We start from the raw sequence: 20,634 nt of genomic DNA, 5'->3' as shown, positions 1-20,634 counted from the left end.
GTTTATAACAGCCCACACCCCTCCTCCATTCGAGAATGAAATTGTCCTACTGTATATAAATAAAGATCAAAATCTGGCTTGTGCACTCCCCCACTAGAGACTTTACTCCCCTCCACTGGAGATTGTGCCCCTTACACCAGGTGCTAGATGTTGTTCCTAACGGCCTATAGATATAAACCACAGAATGTTTACCAGAGGTGGGCAGGCACGTGCTACAACAGCTTGCTCTGAATGTGCATATTAAAACTATGACCATGACCATGCTATTCGGTAACACTTGTCAAAACCTGCAAACCCCATGTCCAAATGTTAAAGTTTGTTTGTTTAACGACACCACTAGAGCGCATTGAATAATTAATCATCAGCTATTGGATGTCAAACATTTGGTAATTCTGAAATATAGTCATCAGAGGAAACCCACTACATTTGTCCTAATGCAGCAAGGGATCTTTTATATGCACTTTCCCAAAGACAGGAAAGCACATACCACGGCCTTTGATCAGTTGTGGTGTACTGGTTGGAATGAGAACAAACCCAGTCAGTTGCATGGATCCACCCCAAGGTGATTTGATCCTGTGATGCAAGCACATCAAATGAGCACTCAACTGCCTGAACTAAATCCTGGCCCAACCCATTGACCATGCCAGAGGTGTGGGTGGATGTAAGATTGATCAACTTTGATGGACTGCTTTTTTTCCCCCTCATCTCAACCAGTGCCATACAACTGGTACACATGAAATGCCATGGTTTGTACTGTCCTGACTAGGTAAATTTATATAAAAGAACCCTTGCTGTTTTTTGGTTGGAATAACCTGTGGCAACAGCAGCAGCAAATATTCCCTCACTCAGTCTTGACCAAGTGTCAACATAACCACATTAGACAGTGACACCAAAGAGCCCTAGTTAATGGAAAAAGACTGACATGTCATTAAGTAAATATTCCTTTCCTTTTCTTTAAAAAATTAAAAAAACAAAAGCACAAAAACCTATAATATTAAATAGCCACGTTAATGCATTGTAGTAAAATGAAGAAAATAGTGTCAGTATACAGTTCAACATGTGTTAAATTGCTCGCCTGAGGTGCTGTAATATTAAATAGCCACGTTAATGCATTGTAGTAAAATGAAGAAAATAGTGTCAGTATACAGTTCAACATGTGTTAAATTGCTCGCCTGAGGTGCTGTAATATTAAAAAGCCACGTTAATGCATTGTAGTAAAATGAAGAAAATAGTGTCAGTATACAGTTCAACATGTGTTAAATTGCTCGCCTGAGGTGCTGTAATATTAAATAGCCACGTTAATGCATTGTAGTAAAATGAAGAAAATAGTGTCAGTATACAGTTCAACATGTGTTAAATTGCTCGCCTGAGGTGCTGTAATATTAAATAGCCACGTTAATGCATTGTAGTAAAATGAAGAAAATAGTGTCAGTATACAGTTCAACATGTGTTAAATTGCTCGCCTGAGGTGCTGTAATATTAAATAGCCACGTTAATGCATTGTAGTAAAATGAAGAAAATAGTGTCAGTATACAGTTCAACATGTGTTAAATTGCTCGCCTGAGGTGCTGTAATATTAAATAGCCACGTTAATGCATTGTAGTAAAATGATGAAAATAGTGTCAGTATACAGTTCAACATGTGTTAAATTGCTCGCCTGAGGTGCTGTAATATTAAATAGCCACGTTAATGCATTGTAGTAAAATGAAGAAAATAGTGTCAGTATACAGTTCAACATGTGTTAAATTGCTCGCCTGAGGTGCTGTAATATTAAATAGCCACGTTAATGCATTGTAGTAAAATGAAGAAAATAGTGTCAGTATACAGTTCAACATGTGTTAAATTGCTCGCCTGAGGTGCTGTAATATTAAATAGCCACGTTAATGCATTGTAGTAAAATGAAGAAAATAGTGTCAGTATACAGTTCAACATGTGTTAAATTGCTCGCCTGAGGTGCTGTAATATTAAATAGCCACGTTAATGCATTGTAGTAAAATGAAGAAAATAGTGTCAGTATACAGTTCAACATGTGTTAAATTGCTCGCCTGAGGTGCTGTAATATTAAATAGCCACGTTAATGCATTGTAGTAAAATGAAGAAAATAGTGTCAGTATACAGTTCAACATGTGTTAAATTGCTCGCCTGAGGTGCTGTAATATTAAATAGCCACGTTAATGCATTGTAGTAAAATGAAGAAAATAGTGTCAGTATACAGTTCAACATGTGTTAAATTGCTCGCCTGAGGTGCTGTAATATTAAATAGCCACGTTAATGCATTGTAGTAAAATGAAGAAAATAGTGTCAGTATACAGTTCAACATGTGTTAAATTGCTCGCCTGAGGTGCTGTAATATTAAATAGCCACGTTAATGCATTGTAGTAAAATGAAGAAAATAGTGTCAGTATACAGTTCAACATGTGTTAAATTGCTCGCCTGAGGTGCTGTAATATTAAATAGCCACGTTAATGCATTGTAGTAAAATGAAGAAAATAGTGTCAGTATACAGTTCAACATGTGTTAAATTGCTCGCCTGAGGTGCTGTAATATTAAATAGCCACGTTAATGCATTGTAGTAAAATGAAGAAAATAGTGTCAGTATACAGTTCAACATGTGTTAAATTGCTCGCCTGAGGTGCTGTAATATTAAATAGCCACGTTAATGCATTGTAGTAAAATGAAGAAAATAGTGTCAGTATACAGTTCAACATGTGTTAAATTGCTCGCCTGAGGTGCTGTAATATTAAATAGCCACGTTAATGCATTGTAGTAAAATGAAGAAAATAGTGTCAGTATACAGTTCAACATGTGTTAAATTGCTCGCCTGAGGTGCTGTAATATTAAATAGCCACGTTAATGCATTGTAGTAAAATGAAGAAAATAGTGTCAGTATACAGTTCAACATGTGTTAAATTGCTCGCCTGAGGTGCTGTAATATTAAATAGCCACGTTAATGCATTGTAGTAAAATGAAGAAAATAGTGTCAGTATACAGTTCAACATGTGTTAAATTGCTCGCCTGAGGTGCTGTAATATTAAATAGCCACGTTAATGCATTGTAGTAAAATGAAGAAAATAGTGTCAGTATACAGTTCAACATGTGTTAAATTGCTCGCCTGAGGTGCTGTAATATTAAATAGCCACGTTAATGCATTGTAGTAAAATGAAGAAAATAGTGTCAGTATACAGTTCAACATGTGTTAAATTGCTCGCCTGAGGTGCTGTAATATTAAATAGCCACGTTAATGCATTGTAGTAAAATGAAGAAAATAGTGTCAGTATACAGTTCAACATGTGTTAAATTGCTCGCCTGAGGTGCTGTAATATTAAATAGCCACGTTAATGCATTGTAGTAAAATGAAGAAAATAGTGTCAGTATACAGTTCAACATGTGTTAAATTGCTCGCCTGAGGTGCTGTAATATTAAATAGCCACGTTAATGCATTGTAGTAAAATGAAGAAAATAGTGTCAGTATACAGTTCAACATGTGTTAAATTGCTCGCCTGAGGTGCTGTAATATTAAATAGCCACGTTAATGCATTGTAGTAAAATGAAGAAAATAGTGTCAGTATACAGTTCAACATGTGTTAAATTGCTCGCCTGAGGTGCTGTAATATTAAATAGCCACGTTAATGCATTGTAGTAAAATGAAGAAAATAGTGTCAGTATACAGTTCAACATGTGTTAAATTGCTCGCCTGAGGTGCTGTAATATTAAATAGCCACGTTAATGCATTGTAGTAAAATGAAGAAAATAGTGTCAGTATACAGTTCAACATGTGTTAAATTGCTCGCCTGAGGTGCTGTAATATTAAATAGCCACGTTAATGCATTGTAGTAAAATGAAGAAAATAGTGTCAGTATACAGTTCAACATGTGTTAAATTGCTCGCCTGAGGTGCTTTCATTGCAGGATCAAAACCCTTTGGTGGACCTATTTTCTGATCGTTTTTCCCCCCATCTCTGGCGAAGTCAGAAGTTGTGCACTAACAGGCATGCTTGAACAGTTCTCTGATGGAAGCATGCCAAAAATTACCCACACCCACACGCAGGCGCGGATTCAGAATTTTATGCAACTAATTATTTATTAATTCAATCACTCATTCAACAAAGTTAAAAAAAGGTTGTTCTGAGCAGTGGAGGTCCATACCCCCTTGACCTCCCTCTGGATCCGTGCCTGGGTATGTGCTATCCTGTATGTGGCAAAGTGCATATAAAATATCCCTTGCTACTAATGGAATACATATCAGAATTACCAAAACCAGATGATTAATAAATCAATGTTCTTTATTGGTGTCATTAAACAAAACAAACTTTAACTTTTAACTTGAACTTATGTTTTAGCAGCACCGAAAGTGACTACAAAACAGAATGTCCATTTAAGACATGTGGTTGCTTAGTGTAGGTCATTGTACTGTTTCAGATATGTAGATAGAGAAACCGGCCTCAGTGACACAGTTGTTAAGCCATCGGACTACAGGCTGGTAGGTACAGGGTTCGCAGCCTGGTATCGGCTTAATGTGTGGTTGGTTTAGGATTGATCCCTGTTGATGGTGGTCCCGTTGGACTATTTCTCGTTCCAACTAGTGGTCCACAACTGGTGTAAAAAAGGCTGCATGGTATGAACTATCCTGTCTGTGGGAAGCTGAATATAAAAGATCCCTTTCAACTAATCATAAAGAGTAGTCCATTGCATGGCGGCAGCAGGATATCTCTTTTATTATTTGTGTGGTCCTTCACCATATGTTTGATGCTATATAACTGTAATTAAAATGTGTTGAGTGAGTCAAAAAAAAAAAAAATACTTCCTTTATTTCTCTAAATAGGAATTATGAATTAAAAAGACTTTCATTCAAACATACTTCACTATTGTGTCACCCAATGACAGATGGCAGCTTGGGATGATTTGTTTTTGTATTTAAATTTGTTGTCTAATAATTGTATTGCATGTTTCAGGACGGAACAGTTTGATGAGTTTCTACTTCATCTTCTCAGTTATTTCAACTGCTTTTTTGAGAAAATGAGTCAAGAAAATAAGAAAAATCCTATGTATATGTAAGTATAGGTTCGTCTTCAAGTTATTTATTTCAAAAATTATCATTGTATGTTTAAATATTAAAAATACATAATATATCCAAGAATAACAACTTTAGTATTGTCTATTAATGCACATAACAATGGGACTATTTGAATAAAAAAAAAAAAATTGTTTATTTTTTGGGGTCCACATAAATCAAGGATGAAATTTAATGTAGCTCAAATAATGCTCCTAAAACAAAAACCCAATATAAATATTATGCTTGAAACTTTCTAAAATCGTATGTTAATACTAGTTAAAATATCTTGGTATCCAACTCCACTTCTCAGTCGTCGTGTCATCAAAGAAAGGGTTTTTATTATTGTTGACATTGTTGTCTAGAGATATGATAACCAGTTATTAAACAAATTGCGTTGTGGACCTCTGAGAATTTGAAAATTTACACAAACCATTTATAATGTTTTATACCTAAATTTTTACAGATAACCCTTGTCATTTTTCATAAGCTATGTTTATAATGTCCAAACTCTAATGTGCAAATAAAAAGAGTAATTCAAAATTAGACTGATGAGAACTCTGGGTGAATAAGGCTATCAACCTAGCAGTTTTCCGAGATCTACTTTAAACTGGCAGATAGAAAATAAAAGCTAAATCTATGAAACGTGTGATTTCAGCGAGCCGAGTCTGTCGGAGAAGAAGGCGTATGCGGAGGTGTGCGTGCGTATCGAGGTGGCGCAGTGCCTGCTGGGACAATACTACTGTGTGCTCGTGCTGGGGCTCGGCCTTGAGGATTACCACCACATGTGTTGTGGAAAGTCAGTACTTTTAATAACATATATATTCAACCATTGAAAAGTCCAGCTTTCAAATTTTAAACTATTTTTAGAATTAAAATATATTTATTTTTGGTTAAAATATATAATTATATGCTTAAACAGTTTGATTCTGTTTCTTTTTTAACACCCACCGAAACAATTTAATTAAAATTAAAATGGTAATGAAATATATTCAGCCATTGAATACTAAATTTGGTATCTTCTTGAACTTGCATACAGATTGGTAAAGTATGGTGAGCTGATATCGCCATCTCTAAGTCACTATCCTATTTTATTAAAATTAAAATGGTAATGAAATTTAAAAGCCTTTTTGCAACACTGTCTAAATTTGGTATCTTCTTGAACTTGCATACAGATTGGTAAAGTATGGTGAGCTGATATCGCCATCTCTAATTCACTATCCTAACGGTGATCCCCAGCTGTGTGTGGTGGGATGTAGCTCAGTGATAAGAGCTCTTGCCTGAGGTAGAGGATCAGTTGTCCTCCATGCACTTATAGGTCTTTTTCAGTCCCAGCCAGTTCCCCACAACTGGTACATCAAACACTGAATAATATACACTCCTATGGAAAAAAATTAAAAGTTTGTTTTGTTTAACTACACTACTAGAGCATATCGGCTGTTGGATGTCAAACATTTTGTAGTTTTGGTGTATAGTCTTAGAGAGGAAACCCACTACATTTTTCCATGAGTAGCAAAGGATCTTTTTATATGCAACAGGATAGTACATACCACAGCCTTTGATATACCAGTCATGGGCACTGATTAGAATGAGAAATAACCCAATGGGTTTACCAACAAGGATTGATCATAGACTGACCGCTAATCAAGCAAGCGCTTTACCACTGGGCTACGTCTCACTGGCCTGTGGAAAAGTGCAAATAAAAGATCCCCTTGCTGTTTTATATATAGGAATAGTCTGTGTGGTAGCTTCAGGTTTTCTGTCTTACTCGACCAAATGTCAAACTAACCATACATTAAACTCCAAATAGACGTAGATTAAAAATATCCTTTCCATTCCTTTTCTCATCTGCTGAGTGGATGTTTTCTATCTCTATGTATAAACCTGTCCACTAAAAATTTCACCAAACAATCATGTTTTTTTTTAATTCGTTTTCTTTATTTTGCAGGTCAAGAGTATCCTCCACACACAAAGATAAAAGTATGTTTGAGGTAAGTTAATAAAGTCTGCCAGAATTGAAGAAAGAAATGTTTTATTTAACAACGCACTCAACACATTTTATTTATGGTTATATGGCATCAGACATATGGTTACGGACCACACAGATGTTGAGAGAGGAAACCCGCTGTTGCCACTTCATGGGCTACTCTTTTTGATTAGCAGCAAGGGATCTTTTATATGCACCATCCCACATACAGGATAGTACATACCACGGCCTTTGTTACACCAGTTGTGGAGCACTGGCTGGAACGAGAAATAGCCCAATGGGTCCACTGATGGGGATCGTTCCTGGACCGACTGTGCATCAAGCGAATGCTTTACCACTGGGCTACATCCCACCCCACCAGAATTGATGTAATGTCTTTGAAAGATGCAGGCCCTTTTACTTATTTACTTTCTTACCGGTAATTCAATGTTCCACTTTTCTATTGCTCTTTGCCTTTAGTCAATGCATGTATTTTGGATTACATAACAAATGGATAATTTAATTATGGTAAAGTGTTATGGAAATGTGGCCTTTGGTTATGAACAAAATTAAGGAGAATATATACTGAATTTTGTTATTAAATTAAACAAATACATGCATGTGCATTGATTATATGTTTAACATTTGCTCAAAATGATCAGACTTTTACAAATTTGTTTGATTGAAGTATGTTATTCTTTGTAAATTGTGAAAATTGTATTTTGATTTCTTTCCAGGCTTTTTACACGTTTTGCACATATGTTGTGTGGATCACATTCAGAAGAAAAGAGTTTGAAGTTGTCAAGAAAGAAATTGGCAGGTAACATAATGATAAAACATGACTTACCTTGACTCACATAGACTGATAAATGGAATCTATCATAAACTCTTTATAGACATGTGTATAGTGAGTATTACTTATTATAAAGTCAGTAAGAAATATTGTTTATAGAAGATAACTCAGTACTTGACTGTGTATACAAAAGTTTAGATCAATGGCAACTATCTGTATGGGGCCATTAAGCACCACCAATCCCAGCTCTCCTTATAATAAGTTGACCAATATTCTTTGATATTCTCTTCATATGTTTGTTTGGTTTGGTAATAAATACCAGAGAACATAATATCAATGACTGGTGGCATTTTATTTTATTTTATAAATAAATATGAGACAGTGTTTAAAAAATGTTATGCAACTCCTGACAAAGACCTCCCTCCCCTGTAACATAGAACCCACTTCACTCTAGAGAGTTATGTAATTGTTGAATGGTCTCTGTAAAAGAATAATGTACATGGGTAGGTGCAGGATTTTTATTTAGAGAAAGGGTGCAATTTAAAAAAGGGGAATTTACTGTATTCGAAAATATATTAACAGGCATTTTTTATACATAGACAAAACAAGGGGCTGGATGTAACCCCGTGGTAAAGCGCTCACTCGATGCGCAGTCGGTCTGGGATCGATCCCCGTCGGGCCCATTGGGCTATTTCTTGTTCCAGTCAGTGCACCATGACTGGTATATCAAAGGCTGTGGTATGTACTACCCTGTCTGTGGGATGGTGCTTATAAAAGAATCCTTGTTACTAATCGAGAAGAGTAGCCCATGAAGCAGAGGTGGGGAAAAGCCCTTTTTTTCCCGGTCTGGGACCGATTCTCGATCTCTGAGACTAAAATTATTTTTTAAAAACGTTTGTTTGCCGGTCCCACTTTTGTCATTCTTGTCGGTCTGAAGCACCTGTCCATTTCTATTATTGGAACAAATTCCTATCCATCAATTGGATTGGCCTGCCCAGACATTGGTATCTTGTGCATAATTTAAAATAATAATAAATAAATAAATAGTTGTCAAACTGACTGGTGTTTCAGACGTCTGTGATTTTAGTCTACCTCAAATCGGACCTACAATAGTATCAATCCACTGCAACTAGGCTAGACATTGGTCAAAGCCGCTGAGCTGGCTACGGGATTAAACAGATGTTAACAATAACACCATTCTTGGTGAGAAAGCTACACTCCAATTAAAACAAAGGACCCAGAGTTTGCAACTGGTCACAATCAACACTTGTTAAAGGTAGGATCAACTCAAACAAGAGCCTTATGTGTTGGAAAGATGCATACTCGGACCACCAACACATACTGATACTTTAGCAAATGAAAAACGTGTAATTTTAGAGTTAATAAAAAAACTTGATTATTCCTGCTAACTGGGGGCAGCCATTTTGTTTCGTTTTTGTGACGTCCGGTGGGATAGCTTGGGGCGAAAGCAGTAATTTTCGACATGGTGCTTTTCTTTGATCAACCTGACTTGTAAAACAGCATAAATGACGTAATAATATAATAAACTATTTAACTAAATATATTTCAAGTTGCATTAACGGAACAAAATGGGGTTATAGTATTTTTCTCTGTTAAATAATCCAAAGGAAAAATGTACACTATTAGGCCTATTGATATGCTACGTTGGAGCAAAAATGACAACCCACGATACCCAAGTGATAATTTTCTTTTCTTTGGAACTACGTAATTGGTCAGTTCTGTGGTTTTAGATGGAAAAGTCTACTTAATCAATAGTTTTACAGAACTATTTACAGTAATAAACCATGTCCATTACAATTTTAGGGGCGACAGGTAATATTCCACAATACCGGTATGTATTTTTGTGTCTAGACAGCGTCAATTAATTGGTTCGTCTGGTTACCAATCAAATACACACCTGCCAATCAGGAATCACAGGTAGAAGCAACTAACAGCATAGACCAATTAACTAAGAAAACACTCCGTGTATCATTTCAGTACGTAGGTTAATGCATGGGCAAAACATTGTTAATTGTTTCGACTTGTTGTGTAGCCACTTTGACAATGGTATTTTATTTTGTATTGAAAAATAATATATATATAGTGCTGGATATACTTATTGCTGGCTTACTGGAATGTGTATTATTACAGAACATTGCAATGTACGACTATTTATCATCCCGCAAAAACCAGGTAGATTGTGTTTCTCTAGTTCTAAGGCTCATTCCTGACGTTACACGTTAAGTATTACGTAACCACCAGCTCGCCAGAGGGCGTACTCACTGAGATGGTACAAAATAGCTGTGCCCGTTATATATAATAGCCGTCACATTTAACCGTTTTATTAATTAACTATATGATTATACGTGTTGATATTAAGCAATAATGTGCATTATATATTGTTGAATATGCATACCAGGCCAAATGCCTTAATTGTCCTCTCCTTTAATAACTGTGTACGAGCTCTGTCGGGTTGAGTGAGGCAAGAGGCTTTTGTGAAATACAAACTGCTTGAAATAGCATAAAATATACTGAAATAATCTATAAAATGTATTTCTTGTTGACTGTTCAATGTAGTGTATCAAATAATTATAAAGGACTTTAAAATTAAAAAAAGGTTTCCACCTTTTTTGTTACAAGTGGGAGTGAGCTGGAATAGCTAAACCGGCTATCTCTAAAGCCAGTAGAGGTCAAATGTCATCCAATCGGCGACAATGTTATTAATGGTTTTGTCTAAATGTGTGCTAGCTCAAGTTGTCAAACGCTCCAACGGTGCTATTGTTTATTAATTTTCAGGACACAGTACTGAATACTCATACTTTTTATACATATATGGGAGTTAAAATGCATAACTTTTATTCCTTTTTTTATATTATTTTTTCCATTATGTAAAATATATACAGTACAATTAGTTTTTTTCACTGATGTGATCAAACATTTTGTTTTTCTTTCATGTTTTGATGTTTATCGTTTAGCATTCATGATTCAAGATATAAATATACAAATGCCACTATGATTTTGTTTTTAAAACACTATTTGGCAAATATCACCTTTTAAATGATTTTATAATTTGTATTTGTATTCCTTTCTTCTTCCCCCCACCCCCCTCCCTGGTATGATGACATCACATGGGAGCGATTGACAATTTTATTTTCCCCCACCCCTGCCATGAAGTGTTGACTGGGTTTTCTCTCTCAATATCTGTGTGGTCCTTAACCATATGTCTGACGCCATATAACCATAAATAAAATGTGTTGAGTGCATTGTTAAATAAAACATTTCCTTCTTTCATTCATCCTCCAACAGACCAAGATATTACATCTCCTTTGCTAAAAATAAATAAATACATTTTTATTCATCTGTTAAACACTGCATTTGTTTGGGGTGGGGGATGAGCACAACAAATGTTGGGGAGGGGTTTGCACCCCCCAATACACGCCCCTTGGGTCAGTGCAAGATGTATAACAGAGTTTTTGTCTGGTTGCAGGATGTTGAGATCGGACACCTTCAACCCAGCGATTCGTGTCAAGTACGCCACTGAAGGTAAGACCAGTGCTCACACAGATAACCCAGCGATTCGTGTCAAGTACGCCCCTGAAGATAAGACCAGTGCTCACACAGATAGAGACATTACTTCATCAATAATTTATACCTAGTTTTTAATAGTAATATTAAAGGTAACTTTATAATAAAGTAAATTTAAAACCAGATCAAAACGTGTTTTACCAAGTTATGGTAAAATACCAGGAGATGGCATTAAGTATATTTTCATTTCCGATAAAGGCTATTTCAATTTTATAAAAATTATTAAAAATCCTGCAGTAAAATAGATTTTTGGCTAAAAGGAAAAAGGACCAAGAGTTAACACTCTTGAATAGTGACAGTTTGTATAGTAGTGATTTAATTTGTACAGTTTATCACATCTGCTCTGTATTGTACATAATGAAAACATTGATGTCACTTAAGGTGTAAGAAGCTTTGCAGCAATTAGCTGAAAGCATAAGTAGGAATAACACATTTTACTCATTGGGAATAAAAAGTATACAATAAATAGATTTAAAGTTAACCTTTCAAAAAAAATATTAAAGGATGGTCTGCTGCACAATTCATCACACAGGGAGACAGAAGGCACCATCATTTTTATTTCATGCCTGGTAGTCTGCTGAACATTTTGTCTGTGCATACTGGGTTTAAATAAAATATAATTTTGTGAGCATACTAAAAAGTCAACTCCCGCCCCTCCCATGTCGTGAATTCTCAAACTGCTGCAACGATGAATTCAATTTTAATGATATAAATATATCATTACTTAATAAGTGCAGGACTTTTTTTTAATGATACAAATGTTTTATTATTTAATCAATTTCAGATCTGTTTGCCATAGAAACATTTTATTATTTAATCATTTGAAGAGTGTTTTATGATATAAATATTTTATTATTTAATCAATTTTGAACTATTTTATGATGTAAACGTACTGTTACACAATCTGTCAGAGTTAAAAGAAGATCTGAAAAAAGCACCAAAACCAGAAGAAAGAAGAGATTCTACAGAAAAGAAATTAACACCAGCTGAATACAGAAGACTTCATCCGTGCGTGAACTTTCTCGTTGCAATGATTTCTAATATTGTCACCCAGAAATGTAATTCAATAGTTTATCTTTATTTTAAAAAATTCTGCAACCTGTAAAACATAAAATGAAAATTCAATTTAGATGCTATAATTTCTATAATATTATATTTATAATAAATACTTTTAAATTAATTATTGAAGGTAACACATTAGCAATGCTAATCTTATCTGAGGCCTTTAGGTACTAAATTGACAAATATTTGATACAATTTACTATACTGGTATATCAAAGGCTGTGGTATGTACTATCCTGTCTGTGGGATAGTGCATATGAAAGATACATCGCTACTAATGGAAAAATATAGTGGGTTTCCTCTCTAAGACTACATGTCAAAATGACAAACTGTTTGACATCCAAAGCCGATGTTAATAAATCAATGTGTTCTTGTGTTGTCGTTAAACAAAAACAAACTTAAACCATGACCTTAAGGTGATCCCAATTCTTTCTTGTGTTACCTGTACGTATTGCATTACACAATTGTTTTTGTTTCCAACAGGAAAAGACCAGCAATAAAATCCATTATTACGTAAGTAAAGCATTTTATCATTTAAATTTTAAAGGATATTCAAACTGATCTTACAACTGAATTATGATTGAAATAGACATATCATTTTGTTTAAAAGACATTTTACAGTCCGACAACAAACAACAAAATATCTCTAGTGTTTTGATGACATTAGGCTAAGACCATAGCTGTCCCAAGATGCAATCTCTGACTTTTAGTCTTCTGCTCCAAGACACTAGATAATGATCAGGAAAGCAATGTAGCTTATTGATAGTGCTTCCTAAAGCGGCCCTCACATATCGGTCGCGGCGCCCGCGCGACTCTTAAAACAGACCAAAAAGGGCATTTTCGCGAGGCGTCTGGGTGGACACTGCCCGATTTCTATGGGCTCCGCTGCAATTTTTAGGGGTCGCCCGAACCCCGCGGGCGTGAAAACCTGACTCCCAAATCTGCAATTTTCCAAGCGCGATTTTAGGTCGTGGCAATCCCGTAGACACGTTGCTAGGGCCTCGACCAGTGGGCTGCCGGAAGCCAACTGTTGTTCTGGTGGCCACCTGAAGATTGTGATGAAAATTATTGGAAAAAAATTAGCTGGGCGCCGTGGAATTTTCACGGCCCCCTCACAGAACGATTTGTTCAACATAGGCCGGGGGCCCCGCTGGTCCCAACCCCCCTGCTCCCCCAGCTGAGCAATTTGTCCAAAGCTTTAAAACTTTAAATATAAAAATAGAGACACGTCCAACCTCCAAGAAGTCCTCAGAAATAATGTCAGGTCAGGTCAGAGAGTTTAACGTGCTCATTCAGAGCAAGCTGTTGTAGCGCATGCCTGTCCTGGGCACAGGTGTCAGCCTCAGCTGGTTCCTCTGTCCAGGACAGGAAATGTACAACTTAAGGTCAGGTCATAGGGCTTTATGTGCACATTCAGAGCAAGCTGTTGTAGCGCACGCCTACTGTACAACTTTATACAGCACATCTATATACACTCAAGGCATGGACGCTGGGGGGAAGCCAAACATCAATCGCCAGTTGCCTGGCTGTGCTCCGCCAGGACGCCTACCGATCTGTTCTTTGATCAGCCGGCGCCCGCCAGATTATCTAGTGGCGTCCGGCCGACACCCTGGTGGCCGCACTGTCTCCACTGCGATCCAATGTTCAAAGGGCACCGCCCGGGCCCTTTCTAATATGTGAGGGCACACGTTGCAGACATGAAATTCGCCCGATTCATCCACAGGCTCTAAATCCCCAATCGACTCCTGCGATTAGAAAAATTGCGCCGACGCCGGCTGATATGTGAGGACCGCTGAAAACCAGACAATAAAAACTAGTGGTGATTATAAAATATGTTGCACTAATTATAAGAACAGATGGACGTCTGTACAGTCAGAGACTGGGATGTGGAAGTTCTATTGGAATAGGAAGAAAAAGAACTCAAAGAGAAGAAATAAGAATGATGGTAATGGGGAAAAAGAGAAACCAGTTCTACTACTTGAAACATAATAATACATGTGTATTTATGAAGTAAACTAAGTCAGAAGTAAAGATGGTTTAATTTAATAGAGTTGATGTAAGATGTGTTGGACCATTGTATTTCAGTCAGAGGTCACCAGCTGTTGTTTCCATTTTGCCTTCACCAAAAGAAGAAGCACACTGGCTTTTCAAGAAATCTGAGCCAGTGGCCACAAGGTATGAATCGTCAGTTTTATGCAAATTAAACTAACAGCAGCTTGTAATGCTGAAGTTACTCATTAAAGTGTGTAGAACTTGCTAATATTATATATTTCATAGTTACATGCAGCATCATATATGTATAATTATAACCAGGGTTAGGGTGTGTAGAACTTGCTAATATTATACATCTCATTATATTATATTATATATACATGCAGTATGACATAAATATAATTATATCCAGATTAGAAGATGTGATAATGAACATGTAATAGCTTAGACAGTTGAATTTTTCTCACCATCACCTCAACTGAGGTTGAACCAGAGTTTCTCTGTGAAAGACCAGCTAATTAGCTTATGAATTTCCCACCAGCTAAAGCCAGTAGGGAGTGCATTATACAAAAATTACTTCATGTATTATTGTACATTTTCAATTTTTTGTTAGCTACCAAGTCACAAAAATGGCTTTGGATCATTTTATAAGCTTGTTTGTTTCTTTTTTCAATAAAAAATGTGTCCTTTAATATATATTTTTTCATTTATGGCACAGAATGATCAACTCAAGCTTAATAGTGAGATTACAGTAAAGTGCTACCGTCAGTGGTTATCATACCCTATTGTTTTCATTTAAGCTTTTGGCTCAAGCTATGCAGGCTAGTAATATCAAAGAAGATGAAGAACTAGACGCGCAGATCAAAAAGAACTTGACCATTAACCCAAAGAAATACAAGTGAGTCTTTATTTGATGGTACTGCAACACGTTCATTGTTACCAGTATACTGAACTAAGGCTCAAGCATTCTGCTCTGGGCATGCAAGTCACTGCCTAGCTGTTAATGTGAGAAGAAACCTGCTGTTGTGACATAGCCTAATCTAGCTACATTTACTGATCAGTAGCAAGGTATCTTGTATATCACTATTCCAGACAGGACATCACACAGCATGCAGACATGAAGTACTTGTAATACCTTCAGTATTCAGGTGTTTCTATGTGGTTTTGGATTGATGTACAAACCAAACCTAACATTTATGGTCATCAGTAGAAGAAATAAAATCAACGAAAACTAAGCAAGAAGACCCAGAAGTGTTTGCACATTTTGACAGATATCAATCCCATCACTTAATGTTAGGCACAAAAACCATCATTCAATATCAAACAGTTCTAAAATAGTCTAGCTAGGGTGTTTCTTTTATTTGCTTGCATTGTTCACTGTACCTAAAGTCTGAATAACATTGCTAACAACTACAATAAAGTACTCTCCTACCTTTAATTACCATTAGATTTCCCCATGTTTTGTTCTGAGACAAACTGGGGAAAAAACATTAGGCTACAATTACACAGATTCCACCTATATATATATATATATATATCAACATCGCTGAGATCTTCTAGGACAAAAAGCACACAATATTTTGCCATCTTCCATTTAGTTTTTTAACTCTCTTCAAGAGGGGTGGAAGCCTCTGAAGTTTGTGATATAATTAATCTGACATCATGACAACCGCTTTATATCTTTCTTGACATTATTAGATTACATCACATCCTTCCATCTCTCTTGATTCTGCAAGTAAGGTTTTGATTGGTGGACATGAGCAACAACTGGCTGCTGTTAGATCCACATGCAATAGTGGAGCTAATTTTAATTAGATTGTGGAATACATGTCGTTGTAACTATTCTTTCTTGATTTGTGTCTAAACAAAATGTGGGTGAACTCAGACGGTAATTAAAGGTAGGAGAGTAATTTATTGTAGTTGTTAACAATGTTATTCAGAATTTTATTTGATGTGATGGTCTCATTACACTGAAAATCATTAACCAATCGAACACTACTGGAATTCTGATTTCTGCAGCTGTTTGGACAAAACGTAAAACCTGTCTGTAACGGTCACATTAGATGGCCTTTGGTTAAAGATTTACATATATTTGCACACAGAAGGAACATATTTATGGACAGATTTTCTAAATGTTACAATTTGGAGGTTCAATTAAGTGTTTGGTCACAGCACAATTTCAATGACCATTTAAAAGGTTACTGACTAAAGCACCAATTTGTTTTTCAGAGTTGGTATTCTTGGCGAACCCTACAACCTGTTTAACAGCATGACTTTGACCCCCGTGGGAACAGAAACTGAGGAGGAGACGGAGGGTGACGGGGAATGTAAAGAGTAAGTGGTTGTTAATGTGCTGAAAGACAAAAAAACCATGCATTTGAATTCATATTTATACAAAGTGGTTTCATTTCTGGCAGTAAAGTGGGATTCCATAGGAATCGAATAACAGAACTGTAAACTATCGAAGATATTCAATAAAATTATTTATTTATCAACAGGTGTTGAATTTCTTTTTGTATGGTAGTATATTTTATTTTATGTGAATCAGTATATATATTTTTATTATTTTTATTTTTATTTTGTGGTACTATATTTTATTTTATGTGTGTAAGTATATTTTGATGTTTTTTTAAATTGTGATTAATTTTCTAAATGGAATGTTATAGCCACACATTTTGTTTTTCCAGAACGGGAGAGGAAGGTACAGGCGACAAAGGTCACACCTCAGGTATCAGTAGTCTTTGTTTTATACCTTGTATCATCCTCCTGTTAAAAGTGTTGTATTTAATACTGGTGTCCATTCTGTATCTATGCAGATTCCAAAGTTTGTAAAGTTGAAATAGCTTGTTAACTCTTCTTACATATGTGAATAGCTGATACGGAAACGTGAATATTAGATTAGTTACCATCCACTCTGATTTGTTTCACGAATATGAATGGTGGTTGAATTACTACATAGACATTTGAAGTTGATTCTTGAATATAATAAGTCCTTTAAGGCAACACATCACCATTTGTCATGTCAGTACTAGTTGTAGCAGCTTAATATAGTCCGGTTTAGGAAATGGTTCTTCATAAAAAAAAATAAAAAAAAATTCTGATATGCCTTTTGAAATCTTTCCTTGATGATTACAAGTAGGTTGACCTCTGTAGTATTTAAATAACCCATTGGGTTGAAGTTAGTTGTTATATGTAGTACTAACTGATAACAACTGTGCACGTGGCATAGTGCCAGTTGTATCACAGCAACACGAGGCGGTACTCTGGCACGAGGGTGGTAAACTAAATAATGTTGTGGTTGACCCATGTTGATTTTGTACATGGTACTTGTCAGTTGAGAGCACTCCCTAAACTTAGTAGTCACATAACCCTCTCGATAGTGTTGTATTTTTTTGCAGAATATATTCTAACATTTAAATAGTATTGAACTGCATGGTGGTATAGAACCTAAATCACTACTCGACATCTGTCTTGTATATCCTCACTCCACATCTCAGATTTATAAATCACTACTTCACATTTCAGTTTTGTAAATCACTACTCCACATCCATTTAAAGATCACTATTTCACATCTCATAGTTTTGTAAATCACTACTCCACATCTCATAGTTTTGTAAGTCACTACTTCACATCTCATAGTTTTGTAAGTCACTACTTCACATCTCAGTTTTGTAATTCACTACTTCACATTGATAGTTTTATAAACAAAAACTCCATCTCTTGTGATTTGATAAACACTACTGAACATCTTATGGGTTTTTTAAAACAGCCACTGCATGTCTGATATTTTGAAAATCACTAGCACTGTACTTAATGTTTAGTTACTTCTATCACTTTTGTTAATATTTTGCTTCACTTGTTGTCTTCAGATCGAGGAATAAGCAGACAACAGACTGCAGTGTCCACTGCTACAACAGAAGCCATGTCTGATGATGAGGGTAGATAAAAGAAAAAACTGAATAGTGAACTGCCACAAATAAGATCAAGTCAGTACACTGACGTCCTTTTGACAAGTATACTCTCATTCCTACAACAAACAGTCAGTAATATAATTTACAAATCAAATATATAGGCTGTGTTACACATGTCATTGTTAATAATTTTAACTTCCAAAACATGCCGTTTGTTTATACATGTATGTATATTAAAATGTAACAGTTCGTTTCATGTGAATTGAAACCATATATGGTATCATGATAGCAATTCTGGATTGTTTGAAAGCCATTTAACAGACTATGTATTTGGCACTAAATGATGTTTGCTCCTTTTGCAATTAATTCAAACAATTGCTGTTTTCCTCACTCGAAAGTTTCAAATAAGAAAAAAAAGAAAAGAAAGAAGACAACAACAAAAAGTCTGTCAAGTATTTATTTTCATTCAAAAAGTAAATTGTACATTTTGATATGTTAAATTATTTATTGTAATATCATGTAAATGGTTGTGTGGGTTGTTTCACTTATGTCTGTGATGTGCACACATATTTAAAAAATGTCATAGATGCTCGCCTTCTTTTGAGATACTTTCTCCTGTATACTGGTCTATTACAAACTGGTACAATACAGTTTGCAAGACTTTTAGATTCTCATGTACATCATCCCACTCAAAATGTTAAAACACTAAAAACAGAAAAATCACTTGACAAAAAGTGATTACTGCACATTTATTTTAGAAGTATTTAAATCTTAACTGCGAACAAATTATGGCATTTTCAGATGGATAAACATCTGCATTTATCTTTAAAATGTTTAATTGTACAGAGCTGTTTAGGAATGTTCCACATGACTAAGAGATACATGGAAATATATTTTTCTTAAACTGTTCTTCTATTTGCATGTGGGTTATTAACCACCTTTAAACTCATACATGCTGCCAACTGGTTACATAGTGAATCATCACACATTCCAAAATTAAATGTTGTACACTCCAGAAGATAACTAATTATTTTAATTTGAATGGAAATTGGAGGTAATTGATTAGGTTATATAAATATAATTCATGTAACTGAAAAATCATGTGAACCACCTTTCAATTACTTAAAATTTCTAAATATTGTCCCTGGAATAAATACCATTTGTACATTTGACAGTAAATGTATGGCATGAACATTGAAACATATGCTATGTATAATGAAGTCCTTGCTGATTTACTCATCTTGAATGAAGACCATGTATCTAAAAACAATATTCCTATTTCACAAATTATGTGGGGGTTGTAATATAATGTGTTTAAAGTGTAAATGGTAAACTAAATATGATCATTTTAGACATTATACAGGATTCTTGTAACCTGTTTGCTGTTGCCATTCAAATGTAACTAAAAATAAATCCATTCTATTGTTATGAGTGTTTGTTCAATATTATATGTTTATTGCTTCATTTCCGCACCATCATATTTGAATCGTACACAATAAATATATAAATATTTTTTAAATTATTATGTCATTCAAATATTGACAGCATTCAAATTCAAAACCAGCTATATTATTACTGTGTTTTGCAACATTAAAAAACCCATCTATGTACCTTCACCCCTTTGGAAATAGTTTCCATACTGAGCAGACAAAGTTCTTTACAATATATACATAACATTGTTTTTATTTTTCATAATAGTAGACAATTTTTTTTATAAAGTACCATTTGTTAAATACTGTAGATCTTGAAATTAATGTGATCATATTATTAATGCGAAAAATGCGAGTTCGTGTTATTCACATTAACAATATGACATATTTATTTCTCTGTTTTGTCAGTGTATTCCACTTTATTAAAACAAATCAAACAAAGATTAAAATTCTAATATATTTATAAAACACAACTGACCAAATCCATTGCGTCTAAATGGGTTTTAGCTAGGGTCTCCAGAAATACTAGAGTATTTGGGCATGGGTCGAGTCTAGTAAGACTAGAGTCTGTTCACAGGACTCGAGTACCTGTACAAATGAGACCATGTAGAGCATTAGTTTCAGCAGTAATTAATCAGTAATACAAGTTACACAATAATCATGTGATAAGGTGCTAGTTTCTCTTTTTAATCTGGCCGTCCATCCTTCACAATACGTATCAACCGGTTTCTAAATGCAATTCAGTGACATGATTTCGGATTCATATTCTGTGCTGGAATTAAGATGCAAATATTTTACTTTATTCTTTAGTTTCATTATCATCTAGTACTAAGTGTCGGGTACTC

At 35.2% G+C, this 20,634-nt stretch overlaps 1 protein-coding gene across 1 annotated transcript in view; it reads left to right on the top strand.

Moving 5' to 3' along the window:
* The window catches only part of LOC121371330 (protein phosphatase 1 regulatory subunit 36-like), a 31,117-nt gene extending 11,332 nt beyond the window's left edge, over positions 1–19,785 (top strand). Inside the window, 13 exon segments of the mRNA XM_041497139.1 lie at positions 4,952–5,050; positions 5,708–5,848; positions 6,998–7,040; positions 7,753–7,835; positions 11,296–11,351; positions 12,305–12,401; positions 12,939–12,968; positions 14,541–14,630; positions 15,248–15,302; positions 15,305–15,345; positions 16,677–16,781; positions 17,135–17,175; positions 18,318–19,785. Coding sequence (XP_041353073.1) covers positions 4,952–5,050; positions 5,708–5,848; positions 6,998–7,040; positions 7,753–7,835; positions 11,296–11,351; positions 12,305–12,401; positions 12,939–12,968; positions 14,541–14,630; positions 15,248–15,302; positions 15,305–15,345; positions 16,677–16,781; positions 17,135–17,175; positions 18,318–18,394 — 958 coding nt within the window. The 3' untranslated portion in view covers positions 18,395–19,785.
* The last annotated feature ends 849 nt before the right edge of the window (positions 19,786–20,634 follow it).

This window comes from Gigantopelta aegis, chromosome 4 (assembly GCF_016097555.1).
Source record: "Gigantopelta aegis isolate Gae_Host chromosome 4, Gae_host_genome, whole genome shotgun sequence".
Lineage (NCBI taxonomy): Eukaryota > Metazoa > Mollusca > Gastropoda > Neomphalida > Peltospiridae > Gigantopelta > Gigantopelta aegis.
This window is presented reverse-complemented; position numbering and strand designations above follow the sequence as displayed.